A 17,425-nucleotide genomic window follows, 5' to 3' on the forward strand; every position below is an offset into this window, starting at 1 on the left:
CCTGCCAGTCCATCAAGCCACGCCCACAGAACCTGGAGAGAAAAAATTTGGATTTCACCCTTGGTTCTAAGAGTCATTTTAACTTCTGAAGAAGGTACATGTCTGTGAAGTTAATTATGAACATATTGTCTTATTTTATAGGTAGGAATTTCCTTTCCACCTGTGGAACTTCACAAAAATATATATGCTTTTATAATAGAAGATATGATTTTAAAGGTAAGCTGTTAACAAAATTCTTAGTATTAAAGTAGTCTTAATCATAGACAAATTAAATACAGAGGTTTAACTTAAGCTGTGAGACGTATTGGCTGCAGGCAGAACAAGGATAATAGTGTCTTGTGGTATCTTTATTTTAATAATAATTTATAGGTTATTAAATGTATTAAGCTGTCAAATCAAAAGGTTCAAAGTAGCATACAGCAATACTGTACTAATACAAAACCAAATGCAGAGATACAATATACTGAGGAGGAAATATAAAAAATTTCCACAACCTTGACCAGTTGGGATTAGACAGTTGGCAGTTAGACAATTGCTGGACTTTTGCACCTGGTATTGGAGAAACCAGTTTTCTAGAGCTTTTCTAGAGGAAAGTATGACTGGGAGTAGACAAACTTCTAGGGGATGGTATTCCAGCAGGTAGGAGTAGAAGCAGCAACAGAGAAGAAGCCATTTTACTTGATGGGATCCAGAGCTTTCTCAATGTTATGTTTCTGAATTTGTAGAAAAATTTGAAGAAATGCACCGTAGGCTACTTTGGTAAATACGTTTTAGTTTATACACAGGATTCCGAGGTATGAAATACTCTGAAATATGTCCTCTGTTACTTAAAAACATTCATCCATGTTTACATTATTTCTGAAATGCATTCTACAACAGGCTACAGAACAGTTGGTCAGTGACATTCTAAGAGAAGCACTGGCGATTGGCTACCAAGCAGCTCCTCGAAACAGGTATACTTGTTTAACTTTCACATCTACATTCTAAATATATCTATATTAACTGGCTCAAGGTTAACTCAGCTTTCCATTCTTCCAAGGTCAATATTGTTGACAATATTGTTGGGGACAATATGCTGTCTCGGTAAACCGCTTACAGAAGACTAAACCACTGTGAAGCGGTATATAAGTTTAAATCCTATTGCTATTGCTATAATAGGAAAACTAATACAAAGATGGAAGAATAAAAAGAAAGAGTAGAAGGTGAAGGCTAAGTGCTATTGTTATTGCTATACTTGAAATAATAAAGATATAAGATAAAATGAAAAAATTGGATGAATACAGTCTTGGTCCTCATTTTACTGACCTCGGAAGGATGGAAGGCTGAGTCAACCTTGAGCCAGTGAGAATCAAACTGTTGGCAGTCGGCAGAATTATCCTGCAATACTGCATTCTAGCACCATAACACTAAAATAAACAAAATATAGTTGGCATCCCTCGCTTATTCCTTTTTGTATCTCACTGAGTTTTGTTAAATCTTCAATGACAATTAACAGAATAACTGTCAGCGCTTCAACACTGGCATAGAGAGCAGAAGGGAGATAGGCTCTGAACTTTTGCCTGCTAAATCCCTTTGAAGTCGGGTTGTCGTGGAAATGAAGTGGGGGAGACATTCCTGGGAAATGACGAGACAAGAAGTCTGAAGAATGACTTGGAACATAGCCAATGAGAAGCAGAGATTTGGGGATCGGAAAGGGAGGGATTGGGGGGCAAAAGGTCAGTCTTGTCTGCATCGAGTCATGATCCGGTGGCTGTGCTCAATTAAAGAAAAGATTTCCTTAAAGATTGGCAGTTTGGAAAGTCATTTATTTTGAGATAGCATCGAAGTCTGACAATAACAGAGTTAGAAGGGATCTTAGAGGTCTTCTAGTCCAACCCCAGCTCAAGCAGGGGACCCTATACCATTCTTATACCATTATTTGTACTTTCTGTGAAGTATAAATCAGTCTTATCCATTTTATAAAGTTCTCTCCAAAGTTCATATCTTCCAATATTCCCACCCTTGTTTTGTCATTTTGATTGCCAAATTGTGTTCTGGGAACTGCAAATGAGGTACAAATCCAGATTCTGCATTCCCCTGCTTTAGAGAAAATATATTAAAATTGAATAGCACTATTAAATATAGTAGATTTCCAAGACACTCCTGAGCAGGACAAGGTATTATTCCATGTTTTGGCTCAATCGTTTTGTGTTTGGGATTTTATCCTACCCTCTCCCAATATTATGTTAGAAGCTGTTTTTGAAACTGAGCGGTTCTTAACAATGGTTTCACTGGCCATAGGAGAGAGAAAAAAAAGCAGGGGAATATGGAAGTGCTGAACAACATCTTCAGATTTCATCCTCAGAAATGGCTTGAAGAGGATTATTGCTCAGTATAAATAACTTGCTTGCCATGTAGAAATTCCTAGGTTCATCCCTCATTTTTAATTGGTAAGGAATCGGGGCAAATGAAAGAAAAGACAAACTCCAAGAATCTGTTATCAGTCGAAGTAAAATATAACTGGATTTGATATACAGAATAGTTTTACTTGATATAAAATAACTTTTTATATTCCTATATGATCTGTTTTAAATATGTAGATAATTTTTAAACTATGTCTATGTAGGATTTTTTAAAATAAAGTACTGCTTATATCCATGATGGATCCGGAAGTGGCATGCAGAGCCATCTCTCTGGGCACGCGAGCCATTGCCTGTTGCTCTTCTGGGTTCCGGTGCGCCAGCCAGCTGGTGTTCACACGCATATGCATATGCACACTGGGCGGCTGCTCTTCCTGTTTCTGGCACGCGTGCGCACGGTCGTATTTCGGCACTCGGTGCTGAAAAGGTTCGTCAGCACTGGCTTATATAATTGTAAGGAAGCTGAAATAGTTATTTAATGATAATTGAAGCAATTGTTTATTATGACAACTACAGTGCGCTTAAAGCACATGTATAGCTGTCTTTATTTGCCTAATATTCCAGAAATATTGGAACACAAATCCCTTTATCTGCTGCTCATTGTGACTAACAGGAAGTACAATCCAACAAATCTGGAGGACATGAGGCTGGGGAAAGATGGACTTCTTCCTTATAAATGTTGTTATTGTTGCTTCATCAAGTAGCATATAAATGCTTCAAAGGTTACATTCCATCTGCATTTTTTCCCTGCAGGATTCCAAGAGAGATCACAATGATGAACATTCACCAAGCTATCTGTAACATTCCCTTTCTGGACTTCCTTACAAATAAGCATATGGGAATACTGAATGATGAACAGTGATGTGAACTGAAAAAGCTACATAAAGCTTGAATAAAGATAATGGCCCAAATTCCTTGTGTCCAGATGCCTGTTTACATTGTAGAGACTAAATTAACTTGAGTGCTACAAATCAATGTTTCAACCAAGTTTTTTTATTTTTAAAAATAAAGCATTTTTAAATATTTTTTTAAGAAAACGCTTTTTTAAAAAAACAGTTTTAAGTTCACCTGTCAGATATTAGTGGCAGCTGGCTTTAAGTATGCTGTGAAAGTTAAAAGATAGCATACCATGATTTAAGTTGCAGGTTTAGCATGGCAGTTACTTATCACAGAAAGTTTTCGGTAATAATTTTGCAGTTTAATATAACCTGTGGATATGGATTGGCAGCCTCTGGGATTGAGTTTAAATGGATAAATATAATGATAGACTAGTTCAGATATAATACTAAGCTATAGTATTCTGATGAAGGAACAAGTCTTGCTTTTCCCTAGGTTCATATATTTCTTCTTTAAATGGACATGGTCACAAGGAGACGTTAGAGCCTTTTATTGCAGTTTGCTATATCATCTTAACTGGAATTAATCATGTTAAAGTAGCAAAACTTTAGGGAATAGGGTGAGATAATTCTCAAAGTTGATTAAATTGAAATTGACTTCAAATTGTTAAATCCTCATTGAGAAGCTTTTGGGATTTAATAGGCTTCCTTTTCAGTTGTATTGTCTGGAAGCTTTCTTTGTTGAAAATAAATCTAAACAAAAAAAAAAACCCTATATAACAATGATAATATAATAAAAATAACCTGATGTTCTGAGTTAGCAAAGCAGGTATTCATAAAATCTTACCCTTTAAAATGTGTGGTATTTCAGATTTGATTTGTAGTTTGGGCATATCTTCATTGGAAAGTGAGAGATTTGCTATTATATTAGATTGATATGTATTATACTATTTTAACTTCATTGAATGAAACAGTCTAATTCTACACCCTACATTCTTTTTCCTAGAATAGCTCCTTCAAATATTTGAGGACTATTTTTGTCCATGTTGATTACCAACTTAAACCCTTATCATCATATGTACTATAATGTATAATTGTGTGATATACCTTTACAATAAATTTTCTTTATTAAGTACAGTAAGGCGGGACTACTTGATTTGTTTTATTTACTACTTCATGTTTACGCTGTTTTCATCTTTATCTTTATTGCATGTTAATTCAGGCTCTGCCATTCCTGTTTCTGCACTAATCTTTTTAAATCTCAATACTGTTCCCATTGTTGAGACAAATTGCTGGTTTGCAGTAAACAACTTACCCTATTGAGTTATGTAGAAAAATATACTACAACACTAAAAATACTGTGAAGAAACAATATTCAGATTTTTATCTTCACTTTCAGTTTTTAAAATGAACAAGGAAAACGAAGGAGTGACATGTACTATTTTTCACTCCCAAGTTTCTTACATGAAAAGAGATGGTTGCAATTTCCACTTTCTCAAGCCAAGCTGCACCATAATATTCAAAACTCTGATTAAAATATAATATGGGAACTGGATTTGACATGGTATGTTGTACTATACTACAGTACTATCATCCTAATCATAATTCAAAAAGAGCAAAGACATTAACAGAATTAGTAACACAGTGTCAGAGCCAGCATTCTCTGGACGAGCCTCTATGATTAGCCCTTTTAATAAAGTTTACATGGTATTTTGCATGGCTCAGCATTAGAGCCATGAGAAGAGTAAAAGAAATGCTACACCAGAGCTATACTTACTGACTTCACTTTACTTGTAACCTGTCTGGTCACTGTTGCATTTGTGGCCTCTAAATCTGGACAGTTCTATAATTTGCTGATTATTTGTTGTGCTCAAGTAATTTGTATATCACACTCAAATATGTATGCTCAGGAGAAGTATATTCCATACTAGGTACATGCCGAACACATTCCTTGAAGGAACTATACACAGAACTCCATATTTAGCAGAAGTCACCACAGTATTCTGGTGGCAGCAAGGATATATGATAAATATTGAGGTTTGCGTACATAGTTCAAGAATTCTGAATCTCCTACGTAGATTCAATATTTAGTTATTTAACTTAAGAGGCATTTTGTATATAAGTAATGAACTGTAAGAGCTTTTTTCCATTTAAAAGCAAGTCCCCCCTGTCAATGTTAACAATTCATACAACCAAATCACAGTGATGGCTGCAGGATGAGTATTGCCATAGCAACTACATTCTAGCTTAATAAAATGGCAGGGCGCTTCATTTACTTAAAATATATATTGCATTGAATTAAATATCACTGTTTATACACATAGAGTCAGGAGTCATGCTACATGTACCAAAAGTCAGGCCCTACTGGCCAATCACAAAATGTTTTAATATTGTTTCAGAGAAATATTACCTTAGAAAGTTCAAAAGCAATGCATCAAATAATTAATGAAATGTTTAGAATAAAATGGCAACCAATTTGAATATTTAAGGTAATTTATATAATAAATTGTCTATGGGGATGGACTTTTGATACACCCTATATCCCTGTATTTCCATGAACCTTCTAGGCTACTAGGTAGACAGTGATTTCATGGTTGGCCTTATAAAGTTTTGTTACATTTACTATTCTAATTTTGGTTAGACTTTGTAATATTGGCTATAATTTTATTTCCTTTTAATCAATGTTTTCCATTTTCTATATATGTGTTTCATATGACTTGTGGTTACAATAAAAGATTCTTACAGCTATGTAATCACAATAAATAGGTAAAGGTTTCCCTCGCACATATGTGCTAGTCGTTCCTGACTCTAGTGGACGGTGCTCATCTCCGTTTCAAAGCCGAAGAGCCAGTGATGTCTGAAGACGTCTCCATGGTCATGTGGCTGGCATGACTAAATACCAAAGGCGTACGGAACGCTGTTACCTTCCCACCAAAGATGGTCCCTATTTTTCTACTTGCATTTTTTACGTGCTTTCAAACTGCTAGGTTGGCAGAAGCTGGGACAAGTAACAGGAGTTCACCCCGTTACACGGCACTAGGGATTCGAACCGCTGAACTGCCGACCTTTTGATCGACAAGCTCAGCCACTGCGTCCCATCTCTCATATCATGCAATCACAATACATGATGCATAAAGCGAATGTGTTAAGAATTTTCTATATTTTCAGGATGTTCTTGGGTTGGTTTTTTTCTTTTTTAAATTAATATCTGTGATCTATTTACACAGTTTCAGCTATTGCTTGATCATATTGTTTTCTATAAAAGGTACTCGGGGGAATGAGACATATCCTTTATCAAAACAACATTTCATGTCTTTATCAACCATTTTGATAGTTCTTTAAAAAATATTTTTCTGTAGCAAAATTGTAATAGGTAACATACTTGTTGCTATTTTTATACTGGAAACATATTAAGCAGCTATAGCTAAGCACCAAATGCTTACTAATATTCATCATGAACCAATTTGCACCTGTATCCCCATACTAAGAATATGTTGAGTTTGCCTTCAGTATTATTCCTTACATTTTAAAATTTCAAAAATTGTCATTAGATGTAGCCAGAGAACCCAAAATAAAAAAACTGCATGTATTTTACCTTGGAATATCCAGTTATCCATAATGAGTGACAAAGGCACAAAACCTGGCGATAAGTGGTTGATCCATTTGTACTTTATATCCTCTATCCTTCTACTGTATGTCTCTTTCTGCACCTAAATTGATTTTATCATCCTTGAGCCAGAACTTTATTATGCTTCCTATTTTGAAAAAGTGTATAGATTGCATTTTACAGAATGTTCCCTTTTTTTTCAGCAAGAGTTTGTCTCTAAACGCTGCATAAAAAACAAAGAAGACCTAATATAGCTAATTATTACCTGCTTCTCTGAATTCAAACAAGGGGGTTCCAGAATTAGACAGCGCCCAGGAAGTTTATAATGAGCAAAGTTAGCAGAATTCTAACTAATTCAGTTATTTCATTAAGATGGAAAGGGCAACTGATTAAGAACATGCCCAGATTATGTAGAATGTGAGGGGGGGAAATACATTCCTAGTTCCATGTTAGAAAGGAAAGTATAGAATGTAGGAAAATATGTAGTTTCCCACTCTGGATAGATAAGATCAGGAAGCACAGTACATGACACTTTACATTATTGTCCTTCTGTGTAAACTTAGATCATCAAAATCTTTCAGTATTCAAATAATTTCCATTAGTCCAAAAACTACAGCAGAAAGAATGTGTAGACAAAAATACATTTTAATAAATTATCTAATTCCATAAAATACAAATATCATGTTCTGCCATGTTTTTTTTTTTAAGAAATAAAATAACTGTAACCAAATAGGCAGTGTGATTTTCTTTTCTCCATTTAGTAAAAGTCAGGCTTACAAATAATTAAACCAGTTAATGTTCAAAGAAATTAGATCAGTCAAGGAAAATTAATATTAATTTCACCTAGAAACATTAAACATGCAAGGATTGCAATTTGGAACATGTTTCTACAAATTGTACCTTCCCATTCCTCCTAATCCATTCAGTGTGTTGGATTCATCTGGCAAACTGGCCTCATGACTATTGAAGGAACAATGTTGTCATTTACCTTATAGACAAGTATCTTATTATTGTGATTGTTCCAAAAGGGGGGGACGGGACATGCTCAAGGAGATTTTGAAACTACAATTCTCAAGCAGCAGGCCCTTTACTGTTAAGGAAAACGATTGCTACATAAAATATTGTCAAAAGCAGTTTATGATATGGCACTAGTGGAAGGCAAGAGAGCCTCTTATTTAAAAAACAAAAACCCACAACAGGCACATACTCTTTCTGATAATGTAAATAACTTTTTAGATCTTAGCTGAATGATTACAATTAAGGAAATTTTCGTGAAAAAACAACTTGCTTGCAGCCAATTTTCTCTGAATTATACAGTACTTGCACTTCTCTTTATATATGAAAAATTGGCTGCATGTTATTTGCCACATTTTAAACTAGGGAATGTTAAATATGAATTTTTCAGTATAAAATTCGCAAGGGTCTTGGGTACTGTATACCCAGAAATGGGCTAGATGAGAAGGCCAACCTGAATCAGAAATTTCCCATTTTGATGTGCCCATCAAAAGCTTACAAAAGTATACTGGAATCAGCAACAAACTATGATTGTAACTTCTGCAAAAGTAAATGAAACAATGCATTAAGGTGGGGTGATAATTATGTCAAACCCTGTCTTAAATATATGCAATATTAGGAATGAATGAGAATTAAAAACTAGTGTATTTAAAATGTCTAAGCAAAAATTACAATACTGTACAAAAATGCTCTTCCAAAATAATGAAAAGTAAAATTGTCTCTAAAAATCACACTATAACATATATAACACATAATTCCTTAGCAACAAGCAGCAATTTTGCTTTTTCAAGGCAAATCATGTTCTAGTTTGCATACTCAAAAACTATGAATGTTAAATAAAATCATATTAAGCATGCACTCTTTTTTCTTTTGGAAAATTTTTCCTATTTACAACATTTACATACACATTAAATAAATTATCTTGGCCATTGCTTTAATGTGTGGCCTAGTGCAATATTCAATGCTTAATCCAAACTAGTAAGGGCTATTAGCCCCCAAGAAAATGTGAATTGCCTCTGTTCTGTCTTAAAGGAGTTTTCTTTCCAGAATTTAATAACTGAATTCTCAGTGAAATTAAGCCTTCAGGAAAACATTATCAAGACTGAAAAAAACTTCCAGGAAAAAGTGTGCTTGCTAAAGATCAGTTAATTCTAGGTACATAAATCATGGAATATTGATGAGGCTGTGATCCTCTGGCTGTGTGTTGCATTTTGAGCTGTGTTTCTTATTTGGCATACATTGATATAAACAACCTGCTTTGTATAATGGGCAGAGCATAAGTAAATAAAGCAATCTCACTTTTAAAAATCCAGTTTTCATTTCAGAGCATGATTTAGGGGTCTCTCTGACTTAGAAAAGAAACAGGATGGTTTGTAATACTTCTTAATCATACCCACTTTTTAAACTTCACAGTAAAGACTAGACTTTCATTTGGGAATGTATTGATGTGGGTGTTACAGACGGGCTATACATTGGTCATACAGCCATAAAGGAGCTTGCACCTTGGCTCACATGACCAACAACAGGACTCGGGAAAACAGCCTAGGAAAAAAATGAACCAAAGATATAAGAAAGCCATAAGTAAAGGGAACACCTTCACCAAAAGAAAAAAAAACAATATTGACAAACAATCTCTTGAAGCAAAATATGATGTTAAAAGTTTCTGAAGAAAGTATATAATTGTTCTAATAGTATCAAGCCTCTAGTTTTTCCTTTTCTTCCAGAACCACAAAAAAGTCAGCCAACATTTGATTGGAAGCAATTGTTGCTTCCTTTACTCTTCCCTGGTCAGAACCCACCTGGAGCACTGCATCCAGTTCTGGGCAGCACAAAGGAGAAGGACAAATTGAAGTGAGATCAGAAGAAGGTTACAAAGATGGTTCAGGTTCTGGAAATCAAGCCCTAAATAGTGAGTGCTGAGTGAACACTGAAGTACAGTGAAAGGATCTAGATATGTTTAGCTTACAAAAGAGGCAACTGAGAAGAGACAGGAACATAGTCTTCATATATTTTAAAGATGCAGATCTGGGTGATCTATCAGATAGTGGAATTAGCTGATGCATAAAGTGGTGGGTTCACCTTTGCTTCAAATCTATAAACAGTGGCTGGGTCACCATTTATCAGAAATGGTCTAGGACTAGATGACCTTTGAGCTAAATTCCAATAGTTACATGCTATGTAACAAGGAAGGGAAGATGGAAACCACATTAAGTAACTCAGAATGAATACTATATGCACGGTTTGTGCCTATCTCCCTTAGTATCTGCTCAGCCGAATTTGATCCAACAGGGTTGGGGTGGCCTAGTTCCTTTGAGTAAACAATGCCATTTATTGGGACTCTAGAGGTGCACCTTCTTTGCTGTACCACCTGCCTTCTGGAATGAGATTCCTCTCCCCAGAGATCTGGATGGCCTCCACCCTGCTGCTTTGGAGATCCCTGAAAAACTGGCTTTGTTATTGAAGTCCTATTCTGGGTCATGTGGGTTTACTTTGTTGTTCTATCTTTTGTTCTTTGTTTTTATCATGTATTATTTCATTGTTCTTCATGTTTTTAACCTATGAACTGCCCAGAGTTTTCAGGAGTTGGGCTGTGTAAAAAATTTAAAAATGAAATAAAATAATGAAATTAAATGAAAAAATAAAAAAGAAGAGTTGATCCCTGTAGCTGTTTGTGTTTAAATAATTTGAGAGGTGGCTGAAGGACATGATATAAGTGATTAAAGCTACTCAGCCCAACTGTACTTTCATTCCTATGATGCTTTAATTACTTTTACAAAATAATTATAATTAAAATAAAATAAAACTCACATTTCTGGATTCTCTGTAATGTAATGATTCTCAATAACATGGCATTAAAATGTCTGTAAAAGGGTGAGATTCATTTAAAGATGAGTGAAAAGAAGTAACAAAATTTAAAATCTACCCAAATTGTTTTAGGGTAAAATGACCATGAATTAATGGAGATGGAAAATTAATAATGCATTTTATACAATGTGTTTTTTTACTTAAGAATCAGCATACTGCTTAAAATATTGCCTTTTTCCTTGCTAAAGTCAGTGTTTCAAATGGGAACCAAGTCTAGCTAATGGTAATGAGGATCTGTGAATCTAGGTCATTCTTTCCTGTAAATTAGACTATCTTCAATTCAAATTCAAGTATTTATGATTTACATATTCATATTAGATTCATGAACTCTGATAATTACTATGTCTGCTTTTAATAATCCTTTACTTTTATCTCACCAGCACTTACAAAGTTGCATAGCTGTTCATTTTCACAACCTTAAGCTGGTTGAACAGAAAATGATCATGATCCAGATTCATATACTGAGAATGCGAGATGGCGCCTGGAAAACAGCAGAAGGATTTGAAGAAAATTTTGTCTTTGCTTCTGGAATCTAGAGAGGAAAAAGAAAAGGTATGGGGGACTGGTTGTAATACTGGGAAATGATGGATATTGTAGCCCAATAATATACCTACAGAATGATTGCTTGAGGAAAGCTGACCTACATTATTTGATAGCATTTCTCCTGCTAAAGGAATTAAAAATATTATTTCCTGTGCATGGCTTGCCAGCATGAGGATGATCTATTTGGCCACCAGATAAGTAATGCATTTAAACGGAATATGACTTGTCTGTGATGCTCCATATGCAAGTACCAGGGAGCTAGAGGGAACAAATAATCCCTTAAAATCCGTTATCATGTTTCTAATTACAGATTTTATTCAGATTCCCCCTTGAAATATTTTTTTTAAATTAATGGAGTTAAAATAGGCTATAATGTAAGCTTCTTCAATCCCGGCGAAAATCCCCCAGATATCCACACATAAAAACATACATAATATCTCAAGCCCTTATACACATGACATTTAAGTTATTGCTTATGAACATGTATTTATATTGTGGTTGACAGCTTTAGTATGACGTAAAATCCAAATTGAGGGACACGGTGGCTCAATGGCTAAGACGCTGAGCTTGTCGATAGAAAGGTCGGCAGTTCAGCAGTTTGAATCCCTAGTGCTGCGTAACGGGGTGAGCTCCCATTACTTGTCCCAGCTTCTGCCAACCTAGCAGTTCGAAAGCACGTAAAAAATGAAAGTAGAAAAAATAGGGACCACCTTTGGTGGGAAGGTAACAACGTTCAGTGGGCCTTTGGCATTTAATCATGCCGGCCACATGACCACGGAGACGTCTTCGGACAGCGCTGGCTCTTTGGCTTTGAAACAGAGATGAGCACCGCCCCCTAGAGTCAGGAATGACTAGCACATATGTGCAAGGGGAACCTTTACCTTTACCTTTTAAGATCCAAATTAAATACTCTGATGCCAGTAGAAATAGTCTTTTGCACATGTAATACCAAGGCACAAAATGATGACTTATGGATACATAAGGCACAATATGCTGAATTATGAACTAATTCAGTCATTATGGATTAATATGCATGCACACTTTTCATCACTGTTATGTTTTCAAGAACTGAGTCTTTGCAATGAATAATCATTGATATAAGACAATGAGGAAACAAATTGCAACAAATACAAGAAAGTTATATTAATTTTGGTAGGTGTTTGGCTGATTTCAAGAGAAGAGGACACTGAGCTAAATGTGATCTCATTTAAAGCATAGATATTATGGCAAAGGATTGTGCTGCATACAATTAAATCTTAAAGTTCAAGGTATATATCCTGACCTTGTTTTGGTAGTAATTCCATGAATCAACAAGTGGCTCCAAACGAGGATATGTTTAAAACAAGAGGACCCAAAGATTAGTATTGGTTAAATTGGGATTCAATTCAACGTAAATGGATCATGTCCATAGGACTGCTCCTGCTAAATCAAGACACCTTTCCTGACTTCTATTTCTATTGATTTCCAAATTTCTATTAATATTTATTTATTAATAGATTATTATTAATATCTATTAATATGTATTACTTTGAAGCACTTCTTTCAAAACATACCATTTTTTAAAGGGCCTGTTTCCTACTGATCAAACTTTAGCAAATTTCTGCATTCCAAAAGCTTTGTAAAGCACATTACCTTAAAGCCTGACTTGTAGCTAGATTCTTGCACAAAGTGATCTTCTGGAATAATGAACCCTTGTGTTGTCTTTGTAGGCTTGGATCGTTTTCCTGCAGACCATGGGTGACATTCATGTCTAAAATTAATTTGCAAAATGAACGTTAAGTTGATGCTGCTGCTTTGAAAAAAGAAAAGGCAAACTAAATCTGCTTTCCCATTATATACAGAAAGTTACAAAAGTACTTCACTAAATTATTCCATTTAACATTGAATACATATGTGTTTTTTATATAATGTTGATTTGTGAGTAACATTTAAGGTGTTTTTAGAAGGGAAATGTTGAAAGGACTAGGGGTGCTTAGGAGAGCACATAGTCACTGTAAGACTGCCTTGCCTGAAACCTGTATGTGCATCAGTGGTTGAACTCTGGAAATCACATTCCATCAGATTATTATGACTTTCATGGACATTCACAGTGGGGGGAAATATTGATATGTGCATTGTGACTGCACAATTCAAATTCTGACCCTTTTGTATTTAGGGTCATATAGCAACATCATATAGCAGTATGTAGGATGTGGACCTTGTGTCCTGATACTATTACTCACATTTCATCATTTTGATGAATGCTCAGTCCCTGATTCCTGGGTTATTTCATATATTATTATTTAATAAGCTTTTGTGTGTAAAAAAGGATTGGTTGATAATTACCTGGACAAAAATGTTGCTGTGTAAAGGTAGACTGGATGTCTAATGGGCCTTGTTTTTCAAGCAAAGGCAACAAGTTCACTGCAATCAAATTTAACTTGAGGTGACAATACAAATAGAGCCATGTTTTCTTGATTATAGTGTGAAAGCAGCATGCCATTGCCTCTACTCAGGATTTTTTCCCATTTTTTTCCTACATAGGCCTGAGGTCTTCTAGTAATCTCAGATCCAAATATTAACCAGGTCTATTTTCATAACAAAGAATGTTTAAATACTATAGATGTATTAAAGAAGTTGGACCAAGACAGGAGCAATTCAGGTTCCAACTTGGCTATAAAAGTTGGTGGGTGACTTCAGCCCATTCATTTCTATATTAAATCCAATATATCGTCCATGTTCACTGTAAAACTAATATGTTTAGGAGAGAGGATTCCATGCATTGCTTTAAGCTTTCCAAGAAAAACCAAGATATAAATATCATAGAATGTAAATTACATATAACATAAAAGACTAAATACAATGCAGGGTCCACTGAAAGTATATTTCATAGTGCCAATTTGGTTACATATGTACTGTATAAAGAAAGCAAAAAATGATGTACTGACCTTCCACCATGACAACGAACCCACTTGAGCTCTTGGAGAAAGGACAGGACATTAATCTAAATAACAACATACTCAGTATATATTTGTGATGAAATGTCTAACTCACCTGGGAACATGAAGGATGAAGCACAACTGGCACAGAAGGAGGAAAACCATTGGGAAAAGATCCCCCAGTGAGGGGACAGGGAAAACATGAGAAAGTGACTCTGCCTTAATTCTGCTACAGAAGAGCTGGATAATTGCTTTGGCAGGCTTTCAAGATTGTTATATTACCCTACTATCAGTAAGGTTATCTCCAGAATTCTAGTGGTTCTTATTTCCTGGGTTTGCCTGCCTTGAAAGACTTAAGCATATTCAAGCAGTTGGTTACACATAAACATATATACATACACATGCACACATACACACATACATACACACACACACACACACACACACACATACTAGTACATACATACATACATAATCTAGAAATGGAGCAATGTTGTGCCTTGAAGTTAAGCCTGCAGCCAGGGAGAAAATAGACCACAGACAAAAATTCAAGAAGTTACCTGTAAGAAGTCCTGGCGATACCTGGAGGCGAGGAGGAAGGCCACACCTGTCTGGAGCCAACCTCCTTATTGCTCACCTCCTGCCTCGCCGCCGGCAGCACGTACACGCGAGACCCTGCCAAGATGTCATCGTGGGGAGAGGCGGCAGGGGCTCCGGCGGCCGGAGGTGCCCTCGTGGGTTCAGCTTTCCGACAGTCCCCAAGCCAGGGCAGGGTGTCTCTCTTCTGCAGCGGCCACGCTCGAAAATCCTGCTGGTACTGAGTCTCTGCGGCGAAGGGCTCCTTCCGGTGCCTGCCCCCGCTTTTTTTCGACGGCCTCTTGACAACGACCAGGCTGTCCCGCAACGAGGGGGCGGACGCGGAGACCGGCAGGGCAGAGGCTGGCCGCGGAGGGGCTTGGGGTCGGCTGCTGGCGGTGCCTCCGGACGGGATCCGGGGCTGCTGAGGGCTGCTGCCCCCACCGCCCGCTTCCGCCCCTTCTTCGATGTCGGAGTAATTGTGGATGGTGAGCGGCACGGCCAGATCCGACTTGTCCAGCTGGTTCCAGAAGCGCGCCAGGCAGCACACTCGGCTGATGCAGGGCCAAGCCATGGCGGCAGCACCGCGCGAGGATGCAGTGATAGATACCGGGACCCGGGGGTGGGAGGTGGGGGTGCCTCAGCGGAGGAGGGGGTGTTCTGCAGCACGCCAAGTGGCTTCCCTGGCTGAGAGTTACTTCCAGCTCGCTTCTCAGTATCAGGCTCCCCCCCTCATCCCACACTTTGGTCAATCGGTTTTCTTTAGGAGGCTAGCAAACACGTGATGATAGCTCAGTCATTCATTCCCATCCCCACCCCCTACCCGGGGTGACAGAAGGAGCTTAATGCAGCATTGGTGAGGGATAGAGATAATAGGGGAGGGAAGGGGGGACTAAGGGGTGACACACAGCACCAGTCACCAAGTCTTTCTGCCCTATCATTCTACCTCTTTAGGGAGCATCCTACCCCTACTTAGCTGTAATCACTGCAGCCTGCTAGTTCATTCTTATACATGTGTTCCATGAAGAATTTATTATGCATGTCTCCTGCAATCTACATGCATTCCATGAAGAATTTATTATACATGTCTCCTGCAATCTAAAATAGGGGAGAGAGAAACTCCTGTATTAGATTATTAATCTGGAATGAAGGGGGGGGGGAGGAAAAATAAGCAAGTGCCAATGTTCACAAAAGCAGCTGGATATTGCAGGAATTATACAAGCACTCCTAATGCACTGAGGTCAGCATTCTTTTTCCTTTACCAGCAGTATTTAAGTAAAACATTTCAGAACTGGTGAAACTGGCCTTTATAAGATTAACCTGCAGTATTTTGTACCAGTTGGTTTGTGAGTGATGCAGAGTGGCAATCCTATGCATGTACATTATACAAATCAAGCTGGAAGTTGATCAGACAATACAGCAGTTATAGACTGTTATCAACTGAAACAGATTAAAAACTATTCTGGCCAAGGATTGTACTTGAGGGATCTGGGAAAGGTCAGAAAACAGAATAGCTTTTTTTCTGGAAGTATGTGATCCATTGAGGTCTTGGATATCATCATAAATATTTTCTTGCAGCCTGGTATCTGTTCGATATATGGAAAACATGCTAATAAAATGTTAACTGGGAATTTCTGAGGAAAGCTCTAAGGACAACATACTACTACATGTACTACTATACTACTACATATCAGTATAAATTAGTGGTCCCCAGCACTTAAGATTTCCTAAGTGTATTGAGACCCCTTTGATAGGAAGATAACTCTGTTAATGCATTAAGAGTTTTACTACCAAATTTCGGGGTCTATGAATTACAAAAAGGTATTTTGAATGCATCATTGAAGTAGAGTAGGTCTTTCATGCATTAACCAATCCTTTGCATACTATACAAAAAAAGTAGAAGAAATTATCCACTTGTAGTATGTATAATAAAATGACTTTGGATTAATTTACTTCACAAGGACCATGTAAATTAGTGAATTCCTTCTACTGTTGGATTAATGAATACAAAACAAATGGAAACTGATATAACAGTAATTCATGAGCAAGTTCATAATTTAGAATCAATGCAAGAATCAAGTTTAGAGCATGCATTATTATTGTCAATTCCTAACTTTTCTACTATAATATATGGAAATGGGTTAAAAGATATTTCACCTTTGAGTCTGTTAGTTGCCTTATTAACACTGGTCCTCTGCATCTATACAGCTTGTAGACCCTCCTGCTGTAGTAATTATTGTTATTTGTAACAACTTTTGTCATAAAGGATGTTTACATTCCCTTATCGTCATCCTTTGGGTGGCTTGTATATTATCATATCAAAACCCACCCTCTTGCTGTCCACCCCAAGAGGGAGGAAAGGAATGGGAGAATGTAGTAGTATAACTGGATGTCTGCCACATATGTTGAAATATATGCACCCATTTTTAGGTATGTCTTTAGTTAGCTTAGAGATAGCAGTGTATTTGTATTACCTAGTATCCAATACTGTAACCTTGCACAAGAGTCAGTTAATACAAATCAGACAGCTGTCCTTCTAGGGTGGAGGAATGTAATAGTGTAACAAGACATAATATAAACATTGCTGTTTATGGCACAGGTTGATAGTATTAGAGTTGATATTGTAAACATGATATAAAACAATGGAGTCAACTGTTTATCAAAGCA

At 36.7% G+C, this 17,425-nt stretch overlaps 2 protein-coding genes across 7 annotated transcripts in view; one reads left to right on the forward strand and one right to left on the reverse strand.

Annotated features, from left to right (window-relative positions):
• Positions 1–4,376, forward strand: part of YEATS2 (YEATS domain containing 2) — a 39,532-nt gene extending 35,156 nt beyond the window's left edge. For all 3 annotated transcript variants that reach the window (XM_034439802.2, XM_034439803.2, XM_087872762.1), the window contains exons 30-32: positions 142–216; positions 880–953; positions 3,153–4,376. In XM_034439802.2, the coding sequence (XP_034295693.2) occupies positions 142–216; positions 880–953; positions 3,153–3,261 (258 nt within the window). In that variant the 3' untranslated portion in view covers positions 3,262–4,376. The remainder of the gene's footprint in view (positions 1–141; positions 217–879; positions 954–3,152) is intronic.
• Positions 333–15,537, reverse strand: MAP6D1 (MAP6 domain containing 1). 4 transcript variants are annotated; one of them, XR_004595061.3, is made up of 5 exons: positions 14,743–15,485; positions 12,897–13,014; positions 11,109–11,253; positions 10,665–10,717; positions 7,468–9,398 (listed from the first exon to the last, which is right to left on the reverse strand). XR_004595061.3 is itself a non-coding variant. In XM_034439807.3 (3 exons), the coding sequence occupies exons 1-3, from the start codon at positions 15,330–15,332 to the stop codon at positions 3,123–3,125; spliced, it is 732 nt and encodes a 243-aa protein (XP_034295698.2). In that variant the 5' UTR covers positions 15,333–15,485; the 3' UTR covers positions 333–3,122. The 4 variants fall into 4 exon arrangements, 2 of the variants coding, with proteins under 2 accessions (XP_034295698.2, XP_034295696.2); XR_004595060.3 differs by lacking the exon at positions 10,665–10,717; XM_034439807.3 differs by lacking the exons at positions 7,468–9,398; positions 10,665–10,717; positions 11,109–11,253 and adding an exon at positions 333–3,146.
• Between the last annotated feature and the right edge of the window lie 1,888 nt (positions 15,538–17,425).

This window comes from Pantherophis guttatus, chromosome 6 (assembly GCF_059756535.1).
Source record: "Pantherophis guttatus breed Tessera chromosome 6, ASM5975653v1, whole genome shotgun sequence".
Classification (NCBI taxonomy): domain Eukaryota; kingdom Metazoa; phylum Chordata; class Lepidosauria; order Squamata; family Colubridae; genus Pantherophis; species Pantherophis guttatus.

Bases quoted from the DNA above. Each gene is read 5' to 3' on its own strand.
- MAP6D1 (XM_034439805.3), bottom strand. From the start codon at position 15,332: ATGGCTTGGCCCTGCATCAGCCGAGTGTGCTGCCTGGCGCGCTTCTGG. The intron at 13,015-14,742 runs GTAACTTCTTGA...AATTAATTTTAG, and splicing joins ATCGCCAGGACTTCTTACAG to ACATGAATGTCACCCATGGT. The intron at 11,254-12,896 runs GTAATGTGCTTT...TTTCCTCTCTAG, and splicing joins GCTACAAGTCAGGCTTTAAG to ATTCCAGAAGCAAAGACAAA.